Genomic DNA, 27,751 nt, shown 5'->3' on the forward strand with positions numbered 1-27,751 from the left:
AAATATTTTGCACACATATTCTACACAAATTTGAGAACTGAGCCAGTAAGAGCTGGGGAGGTGGAGAGAACTGTGTGTGAAACTACCCAAGTAGATTGATCAAAAGATCCTAGTGAGTTTTATGCTGGTATCCTGGGAGTCAGAAGGCTGGGTCCTTAATACCAGATGTGACTTACTGCAATTTATTTATAAAGCCTGGTCTCAAAAATTCAATGAGTTTCCCTGATTATGTCTTTATATAGAAAAAGCACACAGCCTGTAACTCAACATTTTGATAGAGGGTTGTGGCAAAGTGGGGCTCCCTGCCTAGCCACAGTGCTAGGTTCCCCACTTGCCTTTGGGCACGCCTCCCACCTGGCTCAACTGCCTTGTTCTTAATTAAGATGTTAATTAAGGTGGGAGGCTGCCCATTCATGCCCCGATGCCAGGGGGCATTACCTACAGCTCCGTACCTCCCCTACACTGCAGCCCATGCCTCGCAGATGGCATCCAGGTGTTGATCTCAGCAGCCCCAAACTGGGCCTCAGAATCCTCCAATTGGGACCCTTCTAAGATCCCTCCATTAAGGTGCCTTCACTAGGCCTGTCTGGCTCCCTGAAACCATTTCCCCTCAGTCCCACCAGCACCTTTGGCTACACAGGCCCTGGTATCACCTCCAAACCCAGTCGGGATCCCAGGTCCTCAGCTCTGGGTGTCCGTCACAGTGGGCCCCTGGCTCTTTTGACCATTCTGGTCCAGGCCCCAGCATTGACCAGGGGAGGGTATCCTACATCAGGCCTCTGCCAGTAGCCCCTTCACTCTCTTGGGCCTTCTGCCTGCTACTAGGGGCTCCCACAGGGATTCTCACTCCACCCATGGAGCAGTATGTCATTGTTTTCTCTCTCTCCATTAACATACTGGGCTCTCAGCCCTCTGGTTTCCCCCCACTTCACTGGGGTTCCGCATCTCTCCCCCTCACTGGGGCTACTCATCTCTGCTCCCTCACTGGGGGCTCCACATTGTCCCCTCACTTGGGGCTATGGGGCTTCCCCCCCCGGTGGGCTCAGGTAGCCATAGCCTTGCCTGCCCTCAACTATCTTTCCTCAGGGTTCTACCCTCTCACACAGTTCAGGTGGCCTCAGCCATACCTGGCCCCCACTCTCCCTCCTCTGGGTCTCTCAAGGTCTTGCACCCCACAGGGCTCAGGTGGCCGCCGCAATGTGTGGCCCTGCCAACTCTCCCTCCTCAGGGTCTTGCACCCCAAAGGGCTCAGGTGGCCGCAGCTGTGCCTGACTCCCAACTACCTCTGGTGTTAAGCAAACCTGCCCGAAGGTGAGGGCTAGAATTAAGGCGCCCCTTCTCACCTTTCACCAGGGTGATGACTGGCCTGGCATTTCCTGGGGACTCCTGTACCACTGAGAGCCCCACCAGGCCACCCACTCCCAGCAGGGTGCAGTTTTAGGTCATGCCCAGGACCAGGAACCTCATGGGGATGGTTTAACTAAACCTTGTTCATTACTGAATACACAAGATGCTGAGGCTGCCGGTGTGTGCTAGATAGCTGCTCTAACAGACTAGATTCATTACATCTTCTCCAGCGCATTATAATTACAATACAGAGTGGGCATCCTGCACATCTACAGACATCCATTATAAGCATCTCAGCAGGATTGAATAGAAAATTGAAATATAGCAAAAAGTCAATCCTTCAGGGACTGAGAGGTTTTCATTTGATTTATCCAACTTATTTTTATTTAAATAATAAAAAGATGGTTATACAAAGTTTTAGGTAGATCCCTGTACAAAGTTAGTTAATAGAAAAAAGGTATGAGGAGTAAAACCTTACTTTGGACATATGCTGTCATTTTTATAACACTTTTTTTACCAGTGTTCTAAAGGAAAAAACAGAACAGTGTGCATGCAGGCTTGTGCAATTTTGAATTATACCAAAATGAGGATCATCAGTGTTTTGCTGCCCGAGGCCATTTTAATGGTCCTTAGATCTGCGCCTGGGCTACTTCTGACCTGGCCTGCACAGCCACTGCTGGAGCTGGAACTGCAGCCACTTCTTCCTGCCACATAGGCAAAGCCCCTGCCACAGAAATGCCACCAAACTCCCCCTGTTGCTGAAATGCTGCAAACATCCCCAGCTCCACAGGCCAGATCCAGCCCATGGGCTACAGCATTTGCCTTATGAGGATATAAAATGAGTCAGGACTGCCTTGCTATAGAATATCTTTAGATGTGCACTCATACCCATAACTCTGTCACCTTGAATTAGAGTACAGTCTTCAATTACATAAGCACATGCAGGAATCTTGCCCTATTCATTAACTAGTTTTTAAAATGTAGTTGCAAATAGGTAGGGGTGAAAGGCTTATTTCTAAATAACTTATCAAAAAGAAAGTGAGCAGAAAGGTGATGCAATGAATTATAATGTTAACAGAAAATATTTACTTCAAATTAAATTATGATGAATTATTCAGTAGGGGAATTTGGGTTAGGAAACCTTAATGTGTGAGCATAAGCAACATAAAAGAACCATGCCAAAACAGAATCAGTTGCCTACCTGAAAAGGAATCACAATGTTGATTGTCTCACCCACTTTCTTCATCAGAGTCTGTCTAAGATAGCGTGGCAGCCAGATTTTGGGACGTTCTGTAGATAAGGATGTTCTCATGTTAGACACCATGGTTGTTTCAACGTTATTATTCATAGGAAAAAGAAGGAAAAACAGCAGAGGAAATAGACTTCATGTTTAACACTGTAAAGTAATATGTCATTTTTGTGAACACAAGAAAAATCAAACTGAAGAGTTTGGGGGAAAGTGATCATTTGCTAGGTATATTCACCTGTAGATGGTGTTATATGCACCACTTGATGAAAACATAGTGATAACTCTTGTCTTTGTCTCTGCAACTGTGCAGGTTCTATTGGCAGTAGAACTCCTGTTCTTACAATGCCTAGGAAAATAGGATCCTGGAAGGCTCTGCATAGGATGTGCACCCTCTGCATGTAGCTCAGTTTCTCCGAGGGCTTACTTATAAAGCAGATGGGGATAGGGAATGGTTACCCTGGGTGTAAGAAATGGTATATCTGTTGCAACACAGATCCTACAATTTCTAACATATATTACTATTTGAAAATATTTAATGATCTGTGCAGATTATACATATCATTGGGTTTGCATCGCCTCGGTGGAATAGCTCAGCTCAGCAATTTTTGCTACCTGGGGTAGCAAATGGTACTCCAGGTAGCAAATGGTAATATAGAGCTTACCCTAAAAGATACAGTATCTGAGATGCTGAGACAGTCATTTCAGAAGCTAAAATGTAAACATTTTAAAATCTGAGTAATATTATTTTTAAAATATAGTGAGCAGTACCTGGGGTACCATTTGCTACCTGCTCAGCAGCAATTTTGCTACCTGGGGTAAAAGGAGTCTCACTTCATTCCCCAAACTGCAGAAAGTAACATGACAACTGCTTTCCTGCCAAAAGTTGTTGAGAGTCTTAGTGCATATTCTGTCTTCAAGTCTCTGCTTACTTCATTAGTGTTCTTCCTGCACTCTACATCTCTCCCTTTTCTTCTCCCCTCATTTAGGCCATAGAACAATTCTTAACATGGATTTTGAGAATCCACCTATCTGGCTTTGGGATGCCTTGCAACTCTAACTCTTTACACTTGGCCATTTTGCTGATAGTGGGAGGCTGGCATGCATTTGTGAGAGTCAAGAGTGAGGAATCCATGGTAATGAGCTCATAATATCTTTTGGACACCAGTCAAAGGAACTGGAATCTATTACCATTAGGTAGTAAATGAGGTGGTAATTAATGACCTTGGACATAAAAGTATAGATAACAACTTTATTCAGACAGTTCCTGGCCTCTGTTGTTAGGCAGTACTTGGCATTAGCATAACAGTTCATTCTTAGTATAGCTCTTACCCTAAAATATACAGTATCTGAGATGCTGAGACAGTCATTTCAGAAGCTAAAATGTAAACATTTTAAAATCTACAGTCAAAGTCCTATTTGATAATGTTTTCAGAATTGGGAGATATTATCCAGAACTAATCTGAAAACCTAACCTAGTATGAAATTAGGCAGAGCTATAATCAAAAGAGAAAATGTAGCTCCCTATCCATACTCCAAAAGAAGTGTTTGTCTTGACAGGCCCAGAATTTCTTCTTCATTAAAGACATCTTTAGTAAAGTCCCAAAGGAAATGGTCGAGTGATACTTGCTTGCTCCAGATACTCACGCACAATCTCTCTGATGGTAATAGGCTCCTTGGTTATTGCTGGTTCACTCTCACCAGCCAGGTTTATAGCCTTGACACGGAAGTAGAGTTTGTCCCCAGTGACCAGATCTTTAATCAGTATAGATGTGCGTTCAGTTAGACCATAAATAGCTGGAATCCAATCTGTAGCTGCAAATAAAGGGTTTCTTCTGTATAACAATTGTACAAATTTTCCAAACTGATGGTTTATCTACACTGGAAAGTAAATTTTGAGTAAGGCAGGGTGTGAAATTAAAGCAGTACTATGAAAATGGATTAATCAAAATCAGAACAGGGAACTTTACAATTTGGAAAAAGTATGTCCACACATTGAATTATTCAGGGATATCTATTCTTAATAATTCCATGTGTGAACAAGGCCTAAGGTACTCTCTGGTTTCTTTGGGTTTATATCTTCAGGGAGTTTTATGTTTTTTGGGGTGGAGGGTTTTCCCTGGAGTTGAAGTTAATCAAAATGGAATGGGAGAGAATTATTTGGAAAGTAGTTCTAACTGAAAAGTGAGCAGTTTATTTCATTCTTAAATGGAAGGAATATATATCCCTTAAGGTACCCAAATAGTATAGTGATAGATACATGTGCTTGTAACAATAACAGTGAAAACCACTGATGGAATTTACTGATTTCTCATTCTTTTTTGCCTTGTTTCTCCAATCCCACAGCAGTAATTGGATGGAGTCCTCAGAGATTTTACAGCAGTACTAATAGTACAGAAGTTATACTAATATGTAATCCTGTGGTTAAGTCACAGAGATTCTAATAATTCTGCAGTGATTATACTTGGTGAGTAGAAATGATATACTTTAGAAAACTCTAATAAGCATTACATGGCATCATACAACATTTGCATCTATAAAAATTAGAGTGGTTTATTATGTCGTGGTGGTACCAGGAAGATGCTGTAGCAACTATGGTGATGCATGGTAGTAATATAGATTGACATTGTTTGCCATCAGTAACATTAAACTTTGTTGTAATGGTACTGGATTCTGCTGTCTGTGGTGAGGTTGTGAAATGACAGTAACTGCAGTGGTATTTTACTGATTCTGTTCTGATTGATAATACTTTGTTGGTATTGTAGGACTAGGGCTCACTCACATCTTTCTTTGCAGTACTCCACAATGTAGCCATCTAGTCCCCCTGCTCCAATCCGTTCAGGAGGTCTCCACTTCAGGGTAATGGTACTGTCAGAAACGTCTTCCACTGTAAAGTGGGTTGGTTCACTTGGGGGAGCTAAAAGAAAATAAAACCCTGAGATATAGGATTGTGGTGGATATAGAAGGAATGATCAGGAATAGGGGAATGATGTACAGTCTTATCTAGAACCACAACTCTAAAATGTAACTCTAATAGCTCCACTTGACAGAAGAGTCAATGAATAACGCTTGGTAGAAGCACAGTATGCTTGTAACACAGAGGTTCTACATAATAGTGGCTCAGCTTGTGTTCTTTTCTAGAGAAAAGCTCTGGAGAAGTGAATTAGATTCTAAGCACAGAAGAGCAGAACACAGGAGAACACCTATATATGTACAATTCTACACTTATAATTTAAATATTACCAGACAAAATTTACATAAACACAAGTCACACCTTATCAATGGCTGAAGTTGATGTTACCATATTTTCTCACATACTACATGCCCCTGAATAAGACATGGACCTATTTTTATAAGGCAAAATGTGGAAAAAAATTTTTTTCAGAATCATAGGTGACAGCATGACATAGAGCAGGGCCAGGCAATTATTTTGGGTGGAGGGCCGCTTGCTGAGTTTTGGCAAGCCATCAAGGGCTGCATGACAGGGAGCCAGGTGCAGATAAATATTAATTTTCTAAATTTTTAGGGGTCCCGCAGGCTGGATAGAATAGCCTGGCTGGCTGTGGGCCACATTTTGCCCGCCCCTGACATAGAGTAAGTCCTCCTGGCAATACAGTGTCCAGGAAGCGTGGCATCCCAGAAGGCAGTTTGAGTGAGGCAGCAGAAACTTCCAGGTGTGGCAGGACATCAAAAAGGCTAGATCCCAACCCCCTTGCTAGGACAGTAGGGCGTTTTTACACATATTTGGACGTTGAGGGTGGCGGTGCTTTAATTAAAGAGCTGCTCTAATTAAAGTGCTGCTGTGTCTCCTGTATCAGCATCCCTGTGCTTAAAAATGGTGGCGAGGGTGCTTGAAATAAAGCTCATTCAACAAACTTTAGTTCAAGCACTCCCGCTGCCATTTCTAAGTGTAGGGATGCTGATACAAGAGATCCAGGAAACTGCTAGAGCTCAGCTGGAGCACAGATTAATTGAGTCTGCTCCAATACACTGGAATTTCAGCACATTGGAGCAGCCTCAGCGCTTATGTATAGGCATCAGTAGAGCCTGTTACTTCTTAACTGTAAATAGTTATTTATTATAAGTTCCTGTAAATAATAAAATGTTGCTTCCACACCACAAGCCTCATCAAGATGCTACTGATTGCATGCAGCTGCTCAGTAGCTCTTCAGCCAAATCCCCTCACCCCCCACCCCCGGCCCCCCAGCAGCTGTGAGAGGGTTAACACTTGGACTCTGCCCATGCTGCTTGCTACATCAGAGAGGTGGCAGCCTTTTTACATAATGCATACTTGCTGTTTTTCTTCCCTGCTTCTCTTCCAGTGAAGAAAAATCAGCTTCTCTGCTTAAGACACGCTCCCTAATTTTAAAGAGCTGATTTTGGGGAGAAAAGTGTACGTGGTGTGTGAGTGAACACACTTATTTGGTTTAAGGTGATTACTGTACTTACATACAAAAACTTCTAGATTTGATCTGTTCAATAGTAACAGAAATCTAATGAATAATGAAAAACATTTTGAGGTTAGGCTTAGAGGTTTTATGTCTTCATCTATCATCTGTTCACTATTTCTTCAGAACAGGAACTTTTTTATCACTGAGACTCCTCTGAAACTCACAGCTCAGTCAGAAGAGTGATTATATACATCCTTGTATATCATCAAACAGGAACAAAAAACTTGCTGAAAACTTCTAAGGCTTGACTAGGCTTCTGGAAAACACAACTTAAGAGTTAGGTATTTGTGCCAACCTCTGTTTTAGAAAAGTAAGTTGAAAGTGAACTTGCTTTAGTAATGTTCTTCATGGCTGGAACACCTAATTGAAACTCCTCTAGATGTACTTGACTATCCCATGCACATGGATATTTAAATAGGATACTCTTACAGACACATGCTGAGGGTTTCTTGTCTTTACATTCTCTGTATGCCAAGAAGCTAGGAATTGCAGAACTGTCCATTTGTACATTTTCTGTTGTGAAAATTCCTTTATTTAGGACACATTACATGTATGGGCTGCAGAGAATTTAATGTGTATGGAAGGCATTAAACTGCTTTCCAAAATATCATTAAAAGTGGCTCATTCTCGTAACCTTTAAAATATATGGCCTAACAAAACACATTTAAAGAAAACGTCTTTGCTAGAACACATGTATATGTATTATAAACCGAACAGCTTTGAAATACCTTAAACAGATTCTACATTTAATATTTCAAATATGCTGTAAGTTTAATACAATGTCATAAATTGCATAACAAATAGATTATATTATTAACAGCTTAGTTGATGATGCTACTGCAAAACCAAATCATATTTTACCCAGTTTCCTTTCTTGTGGCTGCATTGGATCAAATCATTTCATTTTCACGTGGAAACAAAGACTGAGAAGCACATGCAAGAGGAAAAGGTAATTATGAGCATACATGACTGACCATACACTATACATTGCAAAACCAAAGTTAATTCTCTGAAACAGTTAAGTTTGGACTTTATATTTTATCAATTAAAACTCTGCCTACTCTATGAAAACTTTGGACCTTTTTGTTTAGTAGTTCCTCTTGATATCTTTTGTTGCTTCCCTTCGGTCCTGGTAGCCCAACTGTTGGTTGATTGAAGTCCAGAGTTAACAGATCCCACTTGCAGCTCATCCTTCCCTTGTGGCCCATTGCTGGTGTCTTGTACTTTGGCATTGATTCCTTCAGATGGCAGTTCCCCCTGACTATTGTTTTTAGATTTGGCAACTCTAGTCATTTCAGTATCCAGGTACTGGTATTTTTTTTGCTGCTGTTCCTAAAGCTCTCAGATGGCTGGGTTCCTGAAGGCTTACACAGTTTGCTCCCAGTTCAGGGACAGCTAGAGGCACTGCACTGCTAGGGTGGGAAGGATTATTTATAGAGGATAATTCCTCAGATATTTTCTTAATCTGCTGTCCTTAGAGCTCTGCAGGGGGCTGGGATTAAGAAAGCACTGGGTGGGATACTATGATATTTGTACCCATAAGGGAACAGGGGAAGCTGAGAGGGGCTGGGAAATTGCTGTCAATTAGTTGCTCCTCCTCTCCAGACCCAGCTTGACTCTCACACTTCTAATAATAACAGCTAGAAATTCATCAGCAATTTCAAGAAACCGGAACCTCTGTGTTCTTTAGGCAGGGGAATGAGAGAAATAGAAGAGAAAGATGACAAAGAAAAAAGGGTGATAAGTATGAAATAGAAAATGTCAAGTGACTAATCAGCTTTCTTAAGCAAGTGAAGTATTATTTTAGAGATAGTGCTGAGAGAAAGTGGGGGCTAGTTTGTCCATTTTTCTGTTCTAAACATGATGTTACATGGGATGAAACTCACCAATTGGCATGAAAGGCGCTGAAGGAGGGCTTGGGCGGGACATGCCAATAGAATTCACAGCATAAACCCGCATCTCATAAACTACTCCTTCAATCATTCTCTTGGCTTCATATGACAGCTCCTTTAGAAGGTCAAAGTTCAGTCTCATCCATCGGTAGCTCTTCTTTTTCTTCCTTTCCAAGATGTATCCTGTGAATGGAAAAAAATATTGTGATATAAAGGAATTGCAAGTGGAAGAGGCTTCATAATTTTCTGAAAATGCCAGAGAAAGGAAAGCCACCTTTTTACCACTGCATGTAAGAACCCAGTCTAGGCAAACGGCAATGAAATTTGCTTGTGAGCTTCTACTGCCATTTATCAGCTGCTTCTGGTGATCTGTGTTACCATTGCTATCTTCATGCAATGCTAAAGAATATTGCTAGGTTCCTCATGGATGCCACCCTATATTACTATTAGTCCTTGCCATCAGTTTTACTTGCTCTGCCTCAGAATTTGAAGTTTACCATTGTCCTTGCCTTTGAGAAGAGATATGATAATACTATCCTATTCAGCATGAGCCACAGTGGGTAGGAGAAAAACCCAAACTGTTGTTATTCACCATGTCTTTTGCACCTAGTACAACTTGAATGTTATATCACAACAATACTGACTTATGTGCATTATCTTTTAAAAATATTAAAATGATCTTGAGATAGGAAAGAAGAGGGCTTCTACCCTTTCTGGACAATTTTCATAGTTTAGGAAGGGGAGAGGTCTCATTAACTCTTCAATCATATATAGCATGGGCTCATCTCAAGGCAAATATTTGGAACTTTCCCTACTTCCATAATTTGTGTGCAAGTTGCTTTGATATTTATGAAATGAAGGCTCTACAGAAGGGTAGCTTTTATCAGCATTTCAATTTAGTTTCTGTTCTCCTCATTTTCCATTGCCAACTTCTCCCACTGCAATCCTAAATGTTTCTTAGGAGGTAGGTGCATTTTACTTTGCATTATATAGTTCATGTTTATCAAGGATTTTAAACATTTTTTATTTTAAAAAGTCTTTGCATTAGCAAAAACTAAGTGACAGGATATAAGCTTTGAGAAATCCTTGAATTTTAATGAATAATAAATTGGTAAATAGCAACTAATAAGAGTTTAAATCACCTGCTTGGGCACTTTTTCACTGGATTGTATAATTTTTCTTGCTATGCCTTCTCTCAAAAATCTTTAAATCTCTTAAACATGTCATTTGTCCTTGCTGATGCATTACAGAGTTTGATTCCTTAACTTTCAGTCCAACATCAATATTTTTTGTCTACTGAAATTCTTATAAATTTGTAGTTATATCCTTATATATTTGTAGTTATAATATAAATTGTAGTTATATTATATTTCCATAATGGGAAATATAACTGCCAAACTCAACCTGCTGAAGTAAATGAATGACATCTTTTTATGGCATGAGGACTGTTATTCACTTAGAGCAGGGGTTTTCAACCTTTTTAAGGCGTGTACCTCTTCTGTGCATACCCTTCTGGACTGTACTCCCTTCCAGCTGGGCAGCAGGTGGAGGGGTACTGATGACAGCACTGGACCCCTGCCTGTCTGGCTGCGGGAAAGTCTGCAGGGGAGCGGAAAGGGCTGGGACCTGGCAGGGATAGGGAGGGAGCCGGGGCCAGGATTGGGCTGGGTCCCACTGCACTCATCCCTTCTCCCAAGCCTGGGGTTGTTGCCTGGTGCTGGCACCCCCTGCACCAACAAATCCATCACCCCTAGTCCCACCCAGGACCTAGCTGCCTCCCCACCCTAGCACCAGCCCTTCACCACCCGGGACCTCCCGGGAGGACATGGGGGGCGTGTGTGGGGCAGGATGGGCTGCCACTGCAGGCTGTGGCCAGGGCAGCACCGGGCTCTTCCTAGTGGAGCGGGGAGTGTGCTGTGCTCCGGGTGGGCGGCAGTGGTGTTGGGGAGGTCAGGTGAGCTATGGTGAATCTTGGGGTGGCTGCAGTGTCTCCCCAGTGCAGTCTGCCCCCCCTCAGTGGTAAGAGCCTGGTGCAGCCCTGGCTCCAGCCCGCAGCAGTAGCCTGCCCTGCCCTGCACAGATCTGGGGGCATGCTGACAGACAGCCGACATGGAGCCAGCAGCACGGGGAGCTTGCACACTGCCGCCGTCTATACACTCTGTGTTGCCGCTGGGTGCTGCTTTCCCATGCTGCTAGCTTCATATGCAGCCAGCCGTTGGCACCCCCTCTGGTGCACGGTGGTGGCACGGGAAGCTTACATGTGGTGGATGCCCCCGCCGCCATCTATGCAGTCAGTGCCACTGCCAGGGGGGGAGGAGGTGCTGATGGCTGGCCACACACAAAGCTGGCAGCACACAGAAGGGGGGCTGCTTGGACTTAAAAAAGTAGCGTGCGCCATCCGGCAGCAGCATGGAGCCACTTCCTAGGTACCCCCACTTCTCCGCACCACCAGCTTCACATCCGGCTGACCAGCAGCAACCCTCCCCCCACCGCAGATGCTAAGTCAGTGGTGCAGAGAAGCGGGGTACTCTGGCATGAGGAAGCGGTGCGTGGCAGCAACACGGAGTCATGGATGGCAGCAATGGTTTCACACCCCCAAGTGCTGCAGTAGCTCTAGAAGTCATTGATTCAATCACTTTTTGGCCAAGATGAGAGCCACCATGCTTGCAATCATACTAGTGATTGTAGCTACAGGTTGAACAGAATGCTTCTTATTAGCAGGGTCGGAGGCCCAATGGAAGGAGGACAAAAGGAACATCTCTCAGCATAACCAGGCATGCCTAGCCTAATTTTGCAGCTGCTGGCTGTATCCAGTTTCCGGAAATCTGTGAAAGGCCATAGAGTGTTTTGGGAAGTGAGTAGTGATACGTAGAGTCCTTTATGGAGGTTCCTTCCAGCTAAGAGGTTATTTTGTTGCTTCTAACCATGGTGCATTACTCTTGGTGTACTTATTTTCAGTAACTTTTAAATGGGGATTAAAATATAAACAAGGAATTTACTAAGGTATGTTGTTGTCTCTCACAATCAGGGGTAGGTTTGGTAATTATTTTTTTCACTGTCTTCTCAGACAGGCATTGTTCCTTTTCTCCCTGACTGTGAGGGAGGTATCCACTGAAGTGCACAAAACTATGTATAAAAGCCCTAGGAAATTAGAAGACAGAAACTGTATTAATTGTAATTATGGTGACTTGAGGAGTGATGAAGCAGAATATTTGTCTAAATATATAGAATGGATAGTAGTCAGATATGCTGATCTAGAGATAAACAGTATATGAGATTGCTGTTAATGTTTTGCAGATTCCAAGACTGATGAAGTAGAGTTTTGTATTGGTTCGTGGTATCAATGGGACTGGAAGCAAAAGCCTTTTATAGTACTGGGGCAGGGGAGTTGGGGAGGGAGTGTTATAGATAGTATTATAGGAAAGGTGAACATAGGAAGGAAAGAACAAGCCTTTTCCTTTTACTTCAAGCTTTTTTTGTTATTAAGCAACTGGGTGAAAAGTTTGGGATTTCCTGTAACTTCAGTGCCATTAAATATAAGTTTTGTTTAATTTTTTCCCTGTACTTCTATGCATAGCCTAATCTTTGGGATACTTGGTGGAACCTTCCAGTGATGCCAGGAAGCACCCTTGGTGTGACATCAGCTAAACATTTCATTTGGGACTGAAAACAAAACTTGAGTGCTCCTCCCAAAGCAGGATCTCCCTCTCTCCCTAACGCGTACCCAAAACAGGTTCTTCCTTGCAGCAGAAAAACTGGTTTGACCTAATAAAATTTCTGGGAATGTTTCATTTGGCACTTTAGTGGCCCATTTATTTCTGCCTGGTACAAGAAAACTATAATCCCCACTGAATTCAATAGATTCTGCTTCTTTTGTGGAGGTAAATGAAGCACCAAGTTCACTATCTAATACAAACTTTACTCTCTTAGCATGTCCAGGTCTCTGTACATGCTGCACTATTTTAGTTTGGAATGGGAATGTTTAACCTTAGCTGTTTCTTATACTGGTTGTTTTGTCTTGAGACTTAATTCCTCCTGGTACTCTTTCCCAAGGACAGACTTAACACCTTTTGTGAACTGTGTCCCAGCTTTAGGTGCAGCAGGGAGAGGTCACTTTGATTAAGGTTAGAATCTGGATGGATTTAGATGAAGTGAGCTACAGCTCATGAAAGCTTGTTATATGTATCTCCTTTGGTTAGTCTGTAAGTTATACATCTACCTTGCCTTCTACCTGACTTCACACTAATGTAGCTAACTACACCTCCCAGGTTTAGAACAGTCAGTGAGTACTGTAAATGACTTGGGTGAGGCTGCTGGAAGCCTTTTCCAGTAATGCTTACCTAGTACTGGTTGTCCTCCATCAAAACTAGGGGGTTGCCACTCCACAGAACAGTAATCTTCTCCAATGTTGAGGATCTTGGGAGCCTCTGGAGGATCAGGAACATCTGAAGATTGTATTGAAGAGAGGAAGTTTCATGACTATGTCCCTTGCCATCCTTATGTGATTAAATATTTCTGCTAAGCCCCTTTCTACATCACAGATTTGTAAAGGATCTCTTAACAGTCCCACTGAAAGTATTGAGGAATACCTAAGCCATCATTCAAATAATTATGTATTATTTGAATGGGCAATTATGTATGTGTAGCTTTTAAACAGTAAATACAGTATTAAGCCTATTACTCCATCCAGTGTGAGCCCTATTCTTTGTTTCCAGGTTAGGTTGCTTTTATTTTAAAGCGAGGGTGCTCAACCCCAACCTGTGGGCCAGATCCAGTCAACACTGCTTTGTTGTCTGGCCAATGGGGCTCTCCACAGGTCTGGAAATCTGGTGGTGAAGGAGTGATGCCACCATTCCCCTGCTGCCAAATTTTCTGACCCATGGGGAGCCCCAGGGCCCAATCCCAGTGTGGGAGGCAGGAAGGGATGGAGCCAGGCCCGTGCAGGCTTGGGAAGAAGGGGTGGTAGGGAAATAGTGCTGCGCTCCTGTGACCCAATACAGGTGCACAGGGCAAGGAGGGCATTATACTGAGGCTCCAGGGCCCAATCTGACCTGCAGACTAGCTCTGTGTCACTCTTGTGGCCCGCAGGGCCAAGAGGCTGAGCACCATGTCTTTAAAGCATCAAATTGCTCACATCTGATTTTTTTTTAAAATAATTTTATAAAGAAGAAGCAACTTTGACCACCTGAAACCTGAGACCCTGCTCCTGCCTTTGATCGAGGTAATTTGCATCATCACAGAGCCTCACCACTGAGCTCAGAGACACCTCACCATGCATAAAAAATGCCTGCCCAGAAGAGCATTCCATCTCTCTACTCCTCTGTGAAATATGAACCACCATAACCAGAAGCATAGGCAACATGTAGGGAGAGCATGGGGGGGGGCACATGACCCCCTCAGATTGGCCACCGCCAAAACTGCCAGCAGCAGCTGTGGGCAGTCGCCACTTGCCACCCCTCCTCACTGCCGACACTGCTGCTGACAGCTGAGGGCAGCCCTTGTTCATTGCTTGCTGACACCAACACTGGCGGCTGCAGGTGGTCACCGCTCGACGCTCACCGACATGGTGTCCCCCAAGTCTTGGAAGGCACCAGAAGGAAATCACAAAAAACAATTGGGTTGGAAGGGACCTCAAGAGGTCATCTAGGCCAACCCCCTGCTCAGAGCAGGACCAGCCCCAACTAGATCATCCCATCCAAGGCTTTGTCTACCTGGGTCTTAAAAACCTCCAAGGATGGAGAGTCCACCACCCCCCTGGCTAACCTATTCCACTGTTTTACTAACCTCCCGGTGAGAAAGTTCTTCCTAATATCTAACCTAAATTTCCCTTGTTGCAACTTGAGACCATTGCTCCCTGTTCTGTCATGTGCCACCGCTGAGAACAGTTTGGTTCCATCCTCTTTTGACCACTTTTCATGTAGTCAAAGGCTGCTATTAAATTCCCTCTTAGTCTTCTCCTTTCCACGTTAAACAAACTCAGCTCCCTCAGCTTCTCCTCCTATGTCATGTGCCCCAGCCCCCTAACTGTTTTTGTTGCCCTCAACTGGACTTTCTCCAATTTGTCCACATCCTTTCTGTAGTGGGGTCCCAAAACTGGACACAGGACTGCAGATATGGCCTCACTAGTGCTACATAGATACGAATACATCCTACTTATCACCAAGCAGCTTTGAGGTAAACAGACTATTCCGATTTTCTCTGAACCTAATCTGTATATAAATGAATTTTTCTAAACAGGAGATTTTACCACACCTTCGACTCTCCTATGAAATATAAACTTTCATTTCTACCCAGGAGAACTTTACAATCTGTTCTCTGATGTCTGATCGAGGATATTTGTGCCCAAAAGCTTGCAATTAAAGATTTTTTTTACAAAAATCTAGTTGGTCTAATAAAAGATATCACCTCTACCGCGAGTCCTGATATTTTTTATTCTACGCACAGGCATATCTAACTGAAATGAACAATCTTTTACAGACTGCCATATAGCTGGTAATCTAAGCGATATACATTCTTCCATGATTCCACTAACTAAATTATGACATTTTTTGGCTTGCAGAATAAAAGCACTGAGATACAACATTGCTTTTCCATAATTTGACAGCCAGAGGGAACTGTTGCAGAGAGAAAGCGAGAGAGGCTGTTACCTAAACTGTACTTATTGGGAAATAAGAAAATCTATCATGGTTCTTATTTTCTGTGTCTTCTGCCTCCATAACTCCTTTTTATAATTTGGAAAATGCAGTAGAAGGCAACATATCTTCTGTCCCAGTCTACCAGCAAAAACAGAGAGGTGACAATAGCTGTTTTAGTGATTTGCTCTCATTATTGTAACTAAGATCTCACTTCAAAGCTTCCTCCTAGCCTGGAACAAACCCCACATGTAATGAAATACCAACATGTATGTTAACTTTTCTTGTTTAAATACAAATGGTAAGTCCAGTTACTCTGTAAATCCTAACTTAGTATTCATCTTGGTGATCTCATACAGCAATAAATTACAAAGCTTTACCATATGATATGTAAAAATATTTTCGTTCATTGTTTATATGTACAGTTTGACCTCTTTTTTTCATAATGTCTCTTGCAGGGTATAAAGAAGGAGCTGATTAATTTACATCTTTCATAATATTAGATCAAAATCAAATTCCCCTCTAGCTCTTGTCCTCTGTAAACTAAATATTTTCAGTCCTTTTTAATACAGTATGCCAGACATACAATAGATGGCCCCTTATTCCATTAACTATTTATAAGACATGCAGTAAAGTCTTCTGTCTTACAAAATGACAAAAATATCATGTGCTAGACAAGATCAGTGCTGCAGAGAAAGGTCTGTTGAGAATGGACTGACCCATATATACCACGTGTCAAACTCACCTCTCTTTGTGGGTGATATCAGGATGCAGTATGGCAAATGGTGGCAGCCATTGTGGAGGTTTATGCAATCACTGCTCACACCCACCACCACCACTGATACATGTCCCAAATGGGGCTGTGTACCCAGATTTTGGTGGCAGTTCCACCCCTTAGTTGCTCTGTACCTTAATCCAGAACACTCTTTGAGCACTGAAGTTTAGAAAACGCATTTGTGGGGGGCAGATCTGGCCTGCAGACTATACAGTTGACACCCCAATGTATACAAAGATATATAAGGAAATGGAATGGGTGAATATCCCAAGTAGCCTAATCTCTGCAACTGGGAATGATTCCTTCTCTTCTTCTCCTCATAGTGGGAAGACCAGGAAAGTTATACTGAGAGAGATCTCTGTGAAGGGTCATGAAACAACTCAATCCTCTTTTAATGGTCTGTTTAAAGCTCACTAAGCCCAAAATCAAAATAGCTCTCCATTTTAGAGGAACAAGGATACCACTGAACTCAAGAACTCAGAATCTGGTTAGTCTCTTCCTTCACTTACCAATAACCTTGACAGTGATATCAGCTTTATCTTCTCCTGCTGGATTTTTAACTGTAACTCTATAAACCCCCTCATCCTGCTTCTCTGCTCCTTCAATGATGAAGACACAGTGGTCCTCGTGCATCTCCACACGAACTCTACCTTCAGATTCAGAGAGGAGCTGTGGGCAGTGAAAACAGTAGTTGAAGTCATTTGTAAGTAGGGCTGAGATGGGTGGGTCTGATTCAATGCGAGTGAAGGAGAGTTGCATAAAAATGCTGGGGCTGCATCAGTGTTTCTCAGATTGGAATATGCATACTCCTGGGTGTCTGTGGCAATTTCTACAAAAATGAGTGAAGGGGAAATAAATGCTATAACGCCATAATAATCTATAATGTTTAATTATAAATTATAATTTTAATTAATAATTAAAAATATTATAATTATAATTTTATTAATAATCTATAATACAGAATCATAAGAGTGCATAGGAGCCTAACTAATTTAAGAAGGGATGTGTGACTCCAGAAAGTCTAAGAACTACTAATCTCTGGTAACAGGAAGGCTTACATTGAACGTTATCAGTGCTTTTGAAAAGTTAACGATAAAATATTCTACTTTTAGGTTCTACTTTTTAGGACAAAACAGGATATCAGTGGGTAGCTTTTAATGTCTAATAAGAACAATTACATCATGATAGAAATTGCTTTTGAAAGTCAGTAAATTCCTGTCTGGGATAGTTAGTCGAATCATTATGAAAAGTTATATAGGTAGCGACTAGACATAATGTTAATTCAAAGTGGTTTGGAAATTCATTTACTCTTTTGCAAATAAACATTTGTCCATCAACTTATAGATTTTGGAATCATATAAAACTTTTCAAAGTAATCCTTTGTAGCCATCTATTCTTAAGAAAATAAGAACTAATGCTGTTTCCTGCCACTCTGTCACTGTTAATAGGACTAGTATGCTCCCTGTCATACATCTTACAAGGGAGTCATCTTCTCCTTTTTCCTCTTTGGCCTACACATTCTTTCTCTGTCCAAATCCTGTTGCAGCATCATCCTTACATTTTGAAGCTCCAACTATTGGGCCCTTTTTTTTTTAACTCCACTAAACCTTGTCATTGGGTGCCTATAGATGTGTTCATTCACGTTCTAATTAGAACGCTGCAGCGTCACCTCACCATTGCATGTATTTAGCCCCGGCACATTTCAAAATGGCTGTGGGAGCACTTTATCTAACCCTTGTTGAATGTGCTTTAGATAAAACGTCCCACGGCCATTTTGAAACGTGCAAGGTCTTAATACATGTGATGGTGAAGTGTTTTAATTAGCTGAGCTGTCTGGGAACTGCTCTAGTCAAAATGCCTCCCTCCATCCTACCTTTGACCCCGCAAGCATGTGTAAAGGCAGCCAAAATCTTCACCTTCCTTCTTGGTTACTTCAGTCTTTTTCTCAAACCTCTTAAATGCCCACTTTGCCCCCCAGTTTGTCATTAAATTAGATAGACTATTCTCTTCTTTCTGTCTTTTTGTTTTTTGTCTCAGGGAAAAAATCGTTAAAAATCAGTGCTAATATGTATAAGTAGAACCACCGTACTTTCGCTGTATGTTGTATCTCATTTTTTTTCAATTTATCTGGCCCAGGAATTTTTAGATTTTGAGTATGCACAGTCCCAGCCCTGTGTGTTTGCATTGTTGAGCATGACTGGGTCACCCTACTGACCAGGACCTCTCAGGGCTAATGCACTGCCAAAAGTAAATAATATAATTCTTCTGACTGTACCAGTCTAATAGTAATAAGTGCCTGATAGACCTTAAGGTAGCAAATCATTCCATTTCTAGACCATTTTCCTGTTGTCATGTCTCTTCTCCCTGCATTCTACTAAGCTTTTCCCCCAGGTATTGCTAAAACTAACAACTTAGTACTATTCAAAAGAGGTTTAAACCTATACTGTTACCTTAAATAGAACTTTAAAACAATTGTTTAGACAAGTTATAAACCCTTGTGCTTCTAGGAATAAACTAATTAGTAATAATGATGGTTTCTTGTGCCTCTGTGAAACATCTGATAATGGTCATTGCCAGGCAGAACATTGGCCAAGATGATGATTAGTCTGATCAATTATGTTAATCCCTATAGTTGCCTATCTACTCTTACTACATCCTGCTCTGGGTAGGGCAGTTTGGAAAGTGCTAGGCACTTCTACAGGTCTGTATAAATAATAAAGAACTTACTTTATTCTCATTACTTAAATCACTGCTGGTACCTGTGGGATTTCTGGAATCATCGCTGCTTTGCACACTGTCACTGTTCTAGATGAGTAAAGAAAAACAGGAAGAGTTAGAAAGATCTCACTGAGCAGATTTGACATTTACTGTCTTGTGGGCAGTAGTGGGTTGCTAGGTTTATGTGACCGCAAAAATAGAGAATATTTCTTTCTTTTAACATTGGGATATTGGGCTTGTGAACAGATACTATGGCAAAAAGCAAATTCAATCAAACAACATATTCTGAAGCTGTGCTACTGTACTTTTAAAATGTCTCCATTATTTCCCATGCTGCCTCTATATCAAATACAGGTTTCTTATCCTCACCCCCAAGATCCATTACAACCACCATCTCTTTATTTATCCATTCAGACTTTATATATTATTACATCTGCATTACACCTACTGATGACTGGGGGCTATCAAAGTGAAATTCATACAAGAGATTACTGTCACAATAGATCAGCTTTTTGCCATAGCAAAAATGTTACACAAAACCCCAAAAAACCCCAGATGTCCAGCAGCAAGATATAGCATTTCACAGTGGAAGATAAGAATTTGAAAGTTTTAAAAACTTCATCAAATATTGTAAAACTAAGTGCTATTGGGGTCAATATAAATTTATTGACAATCTGAGCAATATGCTTATGTACAACATATGAATTCTTGTTGATGTTATGAAGTTGTTGTATTATGGTCTGCCTCGGTGTAAATGGAATTCACTTCTGCTGATATTTTTGCTGATAAGACTGTGTAGCATATACTCATTAGACTAGGGTTAATGGATACTCTGATTGAGCAATGGGTTTGCTAAGAAGGTTGACTGAAGCCAAGAGAAGCTATATTTCCTCCTTCTGTGCAGAGATGGAGAAGTGAAGAATATGAAAACATTCACATGGGCCAAAAAGACAGAGGTGATAAAACAAGGTTTTAAAATTTTAGGAAGGAAAGAGAAAGTGAAGTGTACGTTCACAGCAGAAGAGGAGTCCAACTTAATTATGGGACTAGTCTTAGTCAGACAGATCTTTTGACCTGGAAAGTCTCTGTGAGAGGCCAGGATTTTTTTTCTTTCTTTTTTTTTTTTGGGGGGGGGGGCGGGGAGGGGGGAATAACTTTTAGTGGAGCAGCTGTATTGTTGGAATGAAGTTAGACAAACTTTCAAACATGCAGTTTTTTATCAGGAAAGGAAAGCCTCTGTGATTTTAAAGCAAAGCCATGAGCTGAAGGACAAGGATCCTAATTTGACATAGGACAATGACTTAAACCCAAAGAATGCTCCAAAATGATAAGAAAACTGAGGCAGGGAAATGTGTATAAGTGGGTGTATTTTATCTACAGCTGTGTATTTATTAGGCTAAATATATAAAGATTAAATGGTGCTTTGGAGGTGTGTGTGTGTGTGTGTGTGTGTGTGTGTGTGTGTGTGTGTGTGTGTGTGTGTGTGTGTGTGTGTGTGTGTGTGTGTGTGTGTGTGTGTGTGTGTGTGTGTGTGTGTGTGTGTGTGTGTGTGTGTGTGTGTGTGTGTGTGTGTGTGTGTGTGTTCTGTATTACAGGTATCGTGTTTCTTTCAAAGTTAAACTGGAGACCCAGAGCACCCACATGACTACTGTCCTGGAAGAGGGTGTGTTTAAACTACTGGGGACCCTAAGGGGATTGGTGCTAGTCCCAAGAGCCAGGCAACTGGGTAGCCGGCCCTGCTTGCTCCCCAAGTGCTGCTCCAACCTCCTTCCCTGTGCTACTTTCTGCTTCCTGCCCTGTGCTCCCTATTTAGTCTACTACTCTGATTTCTGTTCCCTGGCCTATATGCCACCATGCTGCCTGTTGCCTCTCCAGTCTATGTGCCACACACAGGTAGCCACAAGTTGGTCCCCTCTGTGCTAAAACAGCATTAGCTCTTCAAGGGCAGGCCTAAGGGCATCCAGCCAGGGGCAGTGAATGGATTTTGTTCAGACCCTGGAGCACTAAAGTAGACTAAGCCCAGGGAGTTGGTCCCCTAACACAATATTCTGAGAAGTATCCATCAAGAGGGGGGAGCTCTCTCAGGGCTCTGTGTGTGATGCCTTTTTAGCCTTTCTCTGGCTTCCTACAATCATGCTAATAACCAGGACAGGTAGTAGACACTCTCTAAATTCACAAAGCCTAAATTTGTAGCATACTCAACAAAACTGGCCCCTTGTACACATGAGTCTACTCCTTCCAAATTAATCCACTATGATATTGGGAGGGCAATTTGTTTGCAAACTGTGATGAGAAGGATCATTTGATAGGAAAGAACAACAGTGCAGCCTACAGAACTCTTCCTTCCTCTGGAGCAAAGTTGTTTGAAAGGGCAGATGTCCATGGCTTCCTTATTTCCTGTGCAGTGGGAAGAAAATGAACTAGTGGTGACAGCCTATTTATAACACATGCTGGTTGTATGGTGATATACAGGTGGACAGACTACCACCCATGCTTCCTCACTTTTGCTCTGCTGAAAATAGACACTTCAGAGGATCACAACTCAACGTGACTACAGCAGCAATTGTTACATCACCAGGTGTGATTTGCTCCTACTTTAGTCTTATTTTTTCTATTCCTTTTTAAGCTCTATTTTTGAAGAGATGTGGAAAAGTTAAACCCCAGAACTGAGAATTAGAATCTGATTTAAAAACAGAAAAAGAAATAACCTCTTATGATCTCTTTTCCTTAGCCACTTTTTCAGACAGCACATTACCTTGTTTACTTTCTGCCAAATTACAGAGGGTATTGGGTCTCCTGAAATGGGAACATCCAGTCTCAGCTTATTCCCAGCCACCACAACAATAGTATCAGGAGACTGACCCATGCAATCCAAATGGATTTTGGGGGGTTCTGTAGCAAAAGCAGAGAAAATAAATCAATGTAGTTTGAGCATTTATATGAAAAGAGGATGGTTTCTTAGCTGTTGTATTAAAGAGGTTCTGTACCCCTGCTAAGGTTTGAAAAACCTTAAGGTGACTTGTTCAGGTTTTAGTCATTTGTGCAGAAATGAACCTTAGTCTTACCTTCTCTTGGCACAAAATCAATCTTGATCTCTGGAAAGAAGGAAAAACAGAAAGCTAAGAATGGATCTGAAAGTCTCACATAGCCCGCACACCAAAAATAGTTTTAAATAGATAACATCTCAGTGGCTGTAAATCAACAGATGAATCGTGTAATAATTTGGAGGTACAAACAAGCAAAATTTTATGCATGTAAATTTACTTATGTAAACTATCTTTTTGTCTTAAGTCTTCCCCTCCTAGTTTAAACCCTTTTGGAAGGAGCTCTGGTGAAGGAATTATTTGCAAAGATTCCCTTAAGCTGATTTCAACCCATTATCTAAGTGAGACCTTTCCATTCACTGAAAAAGCCTACAGGATGTGCTATAAAACTTGATACAAACTAGAGGGATACATGGAAAGTTATGGTCATCTGCATATCAGCTGCGTAGCTGGAATTGTCAGGGAAGCATCTAATGTGAACTCTACGGCCTTTATTTCACAATACTTTCCTGGGAATCTCTAATGGGGAAAATGAACCACCTCACCTGCTCATTCCATTCCCTACAATTTTGTTATCTATTTGCCCCCTACATAGATTCTGGACCTGCAAGAAGGCCTGTGTAGAGGTCTGGCCCTCACTACTTTTCTGTGCAGAAGAGAAAGATCTGTGCAAAGGTCTAAATAAGGACTGTATGAGCCATGTCACTAACAACTATGGGATGACGTACACATGTCCACAGGATTGGGTTTTTAGACTGTCAAGGCATCTATTCTTTCCATGAATTTAGAAAGTGCCAAGCACACTGAGTACTGAGGATAGAATTGAGTCAGCCTCACTTCTATCCTGGGGAAGGTCTTTGAAAAAATTATTAAGGGCCACATTTATGAGAGATCTGCAGGGGAAGTGATGTTGAGGGGTAACCAACATGGGTTCGTGCAAGGCCGATCCTGCCTGACTAACCTGGTTCTTTCTATGACCAGGTAACAGAGAGCTTAGATGTGAAGGAGGAAGTCAATGTCATCTTCTTGGACTTCCAGAAGGCCTTCGACACAGTGTCCCACCCAATTCTGGTGGGCAAGCTGAGGGACTGCAGCACTGACGAATGCACAGTCACATGGGTGGCAAACTGGCTCCAAGGGTGCACCCAGAGGGTGGTGGTGGTGGACGGGTTGATGTCAACCTGGGAGGGTGTGGGCAGCGGAGTCCCCCAGGGCTTGGTCCTAGGGCCGGTGCTGTTCAACATCTTCATTAGCGACCTGGACGAGGGTGTGGAGAGCACCCTGTTCAAGTTCGCTGATGACACCAAGCTGTGGGGTAAAGTGAATACACCGGCAGGGAGGGACCGCATCCAGGCAGACCTGGATAGGTTGGAGAAGTGGGCGGATCTGAACAGGATGTGGTTCAACAAGGACAAGTGCAGGATGCTGTACCTGGGGAGAGGGAACCAGCATTATGGTTCTGGGTTAGGGGCTGACCTTCTTGGCAGCACAGAGGCAGAGAGGGATCTTGGAGTCAGGATTGACTCCAGGATGAATATGAGTTGCCAATGCGATGAAGCAATATGCAGAGCCAACTGCATCCTGTCATGCATCAACAGGGGGATCACTAACAAGTCCAGAGGGGTCTTGCTCCCCCTCTATGTGGTGCTGGTCAGGCCGCAGCTGGAGTCCTGTGTCCAGTTCTGGGCACCGCACTTCAAGAAGGACATGGAGAACCTGGAGAGGGTCCAGAGGAGGGCCACTCCTGTGAGGAGAGGCTGAGGGACCTGAATCTCTTCAGTCCCTGCAAGAGGAGACTAAGGGGGGATCTTGTGCCTGCCTCCAACCTTATCAGGGGCAACCAACAGGGACGCGGGGAAAGTCTGTTCACCAGGGCCCCCCTTGGAGTCACCAGGAACAACGGCCACAAGCTGAGGGAGGACAGGTTTAGGTTAGATATTAGGAAGAACTACTTCACTGTAAGGGTGGCCAGAGCCTGGAATGGGTTTCCCAGAGAGGTGGTGCTCTCACCTTCCCTGGAAATCTTCAAGAGGAGACTGGATAGGCACCTGGCTGGGGTCTTATGACCCGTGCCACCCCCACTGCTCCTTCCTGCCCATGGCAGGGGGTCGGACTAGATGATCTGTCTAGGTCCTTTCCGACTCATTGATTCTATGATTCTACTAGTAATAATTATGATGCACTGTTACAAACAGTCTCCGTGTTGTGCCTGGTGTTCTGGCACTGGGAAACGTAATCCTGATGCTGTTTCCTGACGCAGTGTTTTATTTTGGTGGCTCGCTCAAGTAGTAAGGATAATTTTGTATTCATCAGGCCTGTGCTATTCCTATTAAATATTAATAAACACATCTAAAACAGTCACCCAAAAACTGAAGTTTGGCAGAAACGTTGTAAGCAAATCCCTCAGGGATGAAAGAATAGTCAGCTTCATCTTCTGGGGTTACATCATCAATGGTTAGCTTATGGATTCTGAAAAATAAAAATAAGCATATGTAACTCTTCACAGCAGGAATGCTCCTGCATCAAATGAGGATTTGTAGACTGTGGTACACAATAGGTTTTATTCTCCGCAGTGTCAAATCAGCACATAAGAGCACGAGCAGAAACACTGGTCTGTTTCTCATACAGGAGGGTGTCAAACATCTGACTTACAAAGTCACTTAATCCAGCCTGCCAGGCTTCCAGCTGGCTACTGGAAATGGGGTGCATGGCTAGAGAAGGGTGAGCTCTGCTGCAGAATCCAGGTCTATTGGGCCCCTGTGGAAATGGCTATCAGCAGTAGGAGAACAAGCAGTGGCTATGCTGACAGCTGGTTGGCCTTCTGTTGCCAGTCCCACCACATCTACAACTACTGCCATCCCCATTATAATCACTGTTTGTTCCATTGCAGCTGGTCCTGTTCCCATCACCACTGTCCCATGCCTTGTACTCCATGCTGAATCAGGTCCATCAAGGAGTCTTGTGGTCCTGGGACATGGGGTGAGTTTAATATTCCTGTCATAGGGTATAGCTTCCTGCACAGTAGAGTGCCATTTGGAGATGGCCTCAGTTAACTTCCACCAAAGAATATAGCAAACCAAACCAATGTTACAACAAATAAAACTCCAGGTGGAAGCTCTGTCCACTTCTTGTCAATGCTCAGCAGATAAAACATCAAAGGAGTACCAAGGAATTTTTTATATAATGAATAAATGTTTCAAAATATGCATACTTATGTGCAAATGTTTACATCAAAATATTCTTTTAAGAATGGTAATACATTATCATGAAGGAAGCTACTTCAAAGTACTGAAATCTCTTTATCCATATCAATCAATCAATCTGTTTCTTTATGACTATTTTAAAGGGACCATCAGTGCAATTTCTAAGCCATTTAAACACTCAAAGACATGAAATGCTGAGTGAAGGCTGAAAATCAGCACTGATGTTCTATTGCACCAATACACACCAACATTTGTTAAACATACATGCAGCCTGCATGAACATACCAATACTACACAATGCAGAACATACAGAGTAGGAATGACCACATGGTCATTTTGCAAAGGAAGGTTTCTATTTCCTACTGCAAGCTGAAGTCAATTCAGAGTCCTGGCTTATAATCAGATCCCCATCACGTACTATCCAGAGAGGATTATGTTGTTATTAATCCTACTCAAGATTTCTGAAGCAGAACTCACCTGCCAATATGAGAGATCTTTATCCTCTCATTTGGGATAACCTCTTTCCCATTTTTCAACCAGATTCCTTTCACATTCTCATCAGATACTTCACATTTGAAGACAGCCTGGTCCCGTGCCTTCACTGTCAGGTCTGCAATACTCTGATAAACTTCCAGCTTCTTCTCTAATATTGTGAAATGTGTGAAACAACAGCAAAAACATCAATAGGCCAGAGGTCAGATAAAAGAAATCCATAGTGTGCAGGGCTTTAACAGGACTGGTGTTTATCCACCTGATATTATGGTATCTGTTGCATCTGTCACACAGGCCTAAATTTTCTTAATGGGTTCCTTGTTGCCTAGATGATCATCCCTCCCATTATGGTGTAGTCAGTCTTATTGTCTCTGGTCATAATAACTATCTCACCTCTTCAAACTGCTATGAACAAGGTGACCTTTGTCCCCTTGCACATTTCAGTCTCCATGATTATCCAGCATAATATGGGCCTTACCTTGTACAAACAGTTCAGCAACTGACTCCCCACCATTGGTCTTTACAGAATAGTGTCCACTGTCCTCCTTAGTTGATTCATTAATGATCAGATAGTGCTTCTTCCCATCCTTTTTAAATCTGTATTTGAAAGCTGCTTCCCGTGTTAACTCAGTTCCATCCTTTTGCCTGAAAGTCCAAATAACCTTGAGTCATTCTGCTGTTTACTTCAGTCTTTCTCTTTTGGGGTAGGATAAGGATCTGTAACATGTTATTGCTATCTGGGATGCTTTAGACAGCCATCTTGGATTGATAGTTATATTTCTTGTTGGCAAAACATTGAACATATCACAGCACTATAAACCATTACCTGTTGACAATTAATTTTCACTGAGTTATTGACTTGGTATGAGAGGGTACATTAATATGGAATACTTTATTATGTTTATTTTTACATATATTTATAACTGACTGTGCTGAATATGGTACAAGAAGGTATGATAAAGACTGCCCTTGTCCCAGTAAATATACTTTTAAAAGACTGACATCAAGAAAACAGGATTCACTAGAAAATTCCTATAAGGAAACCAATAAAAGATTACTCTTACTGATTATTATTTATTTATTAACCCATAATTTGTGGTCATCATGAAAGAAATTGATTTTAGAAGTGATTTAAGAAATCTTTATAGCCATTTCCATTCAAAGATCTCAAAATACTTTATAAACATTATTAAATCAAAATAACCTAGGAGGAAATGTACCAATTATAATTCTCATTTACCATATGGGGAAAGAGCTACACCGATCTAATATCTCAGTAGCATAAAACCTAAAAAAAACTTCCTCAATTTATTTACAAATAACATAAATGAGTTGTAGTAACTAGCTTGATATTTCTGCTGATATTCCTGTTACAATCTTGTCTTTATTAACTGAATGCTGTTACAAGCTGTAAATGAACTTTCCTTTCCCTTTTGGAATTTAGAGGTGCTCATTTGGAAAAAGTAGATTTAATTTCTTGTACTTTTATAGATTTTTAGAAATTCTTGGGTGTCTTTTTTGTTAGTTTATTTGTGCAAAACACCAGAATATGTCTGTTAAAATTAACTATGTTCTTTGTCGGATAAAAAATTGTAGTGCCAGCTCTTGGACCACTAATACAGTAGAGCTCTAATCCTGCACAAGGATGTATGTAGGCAGAGTTTTTCATTTAGATGGAGTACGAGTGAAGTAACTGGGATCAAGTCAAATGCAGGTTTAAAGCCTACACAATGGAAAATGTTATTATGTAGGACAGTGCTTTTCAACCAAGGTGCCATGGCATCCTGTGATGTTTTGAGATGTTTTTAAGAGTGTCCAGCAATGTTAGTACTATTAGGGGTGCAAACACAATTCACATAATAGACTCAGAGTTTTCAAATAGAAACCCATAATCTAATCCATAATCCACGTCCTTCCCTGTTATGGTCTTTCAGAATTCTTTGGAACAGAA

At 41.9% G+C, this 27,751-nt stretch overlaps 1 protein-coding gene across 1 annotated transcript in view; it reads right to left on the bottom strand.

Moving 5' to 3' along the window:
• The window catches only part of MYBPC3 (myosin binding protein C3), a 108,602-nt gene that overhangs the window by 19,439 nt on the left and 61,412 nt on the right, over positions 1 to 27,751 (bottom strand). Inside the window, exons 16-27 of the mRNA XM_090033128.1 lie at positions 26,279 to 26,445; positions 25,786 to 25,951; positions 24,468 to 24,574; positions 22,127 to 22,156; positions 21,817 to 21,953; positions 19,071 to 19,148; positions 16,853 to 17,012; positions 13,277 to 13,381; positions 8,931 to 9,119; positions 5,376 to 5,510; positions 4,241 to 4,408; positions 2,549 to 2,637 (exon numbers count right to left, since the gene is read on the bottom strand). Of these exons, the coding sequence (XP_089889254.1) occupies positions 2,549 to 2,637; positions 4,241 to 4,408; positions 5,376 to 5,510; positions 8,931 to 9,119; positions 13,277 to 13,381; positions 16,853 to 17,012; positions 19,071 to 19,148; positions 21,817 to 21,953; positions 22,127 to 22,156; positions 24,468 to 24,574; positions 25,786 to 25,951; positions 26,279 to 26,445 (1,531 nt within the window). The remainder of the gene's footprint in view (positions 1 to 2,548; positions 2,638 to 4,240; positions 4,409 to 5,375; positions 5,511 to 8,930; positions 9,120 to 13,276; positions 13,382 to 16,852; positions 17,013 to 19,070; positions 19,149 to 21,816; positions 21,954 to 22,126; positions 22,157 to 24,467; positions 24,575 to 25,785; positions 25,952 to 26,278; positions 26,446 to 27,751) is intronic.

This window comes from Crocodylus siamensis, chromosome 2, assembly GCF_052110815.1.
Source record: "Crocodylus siamensis isolate JL-2025a chromosome 2, ASM5211081v1, whole genome shotgun sequence".
Taxonomy (NCBI): Eukaryota; Metazoa; Chordata; order Crocodylia; family Crocodylidae; genus Crocodylus; species Crocodylus siamensis.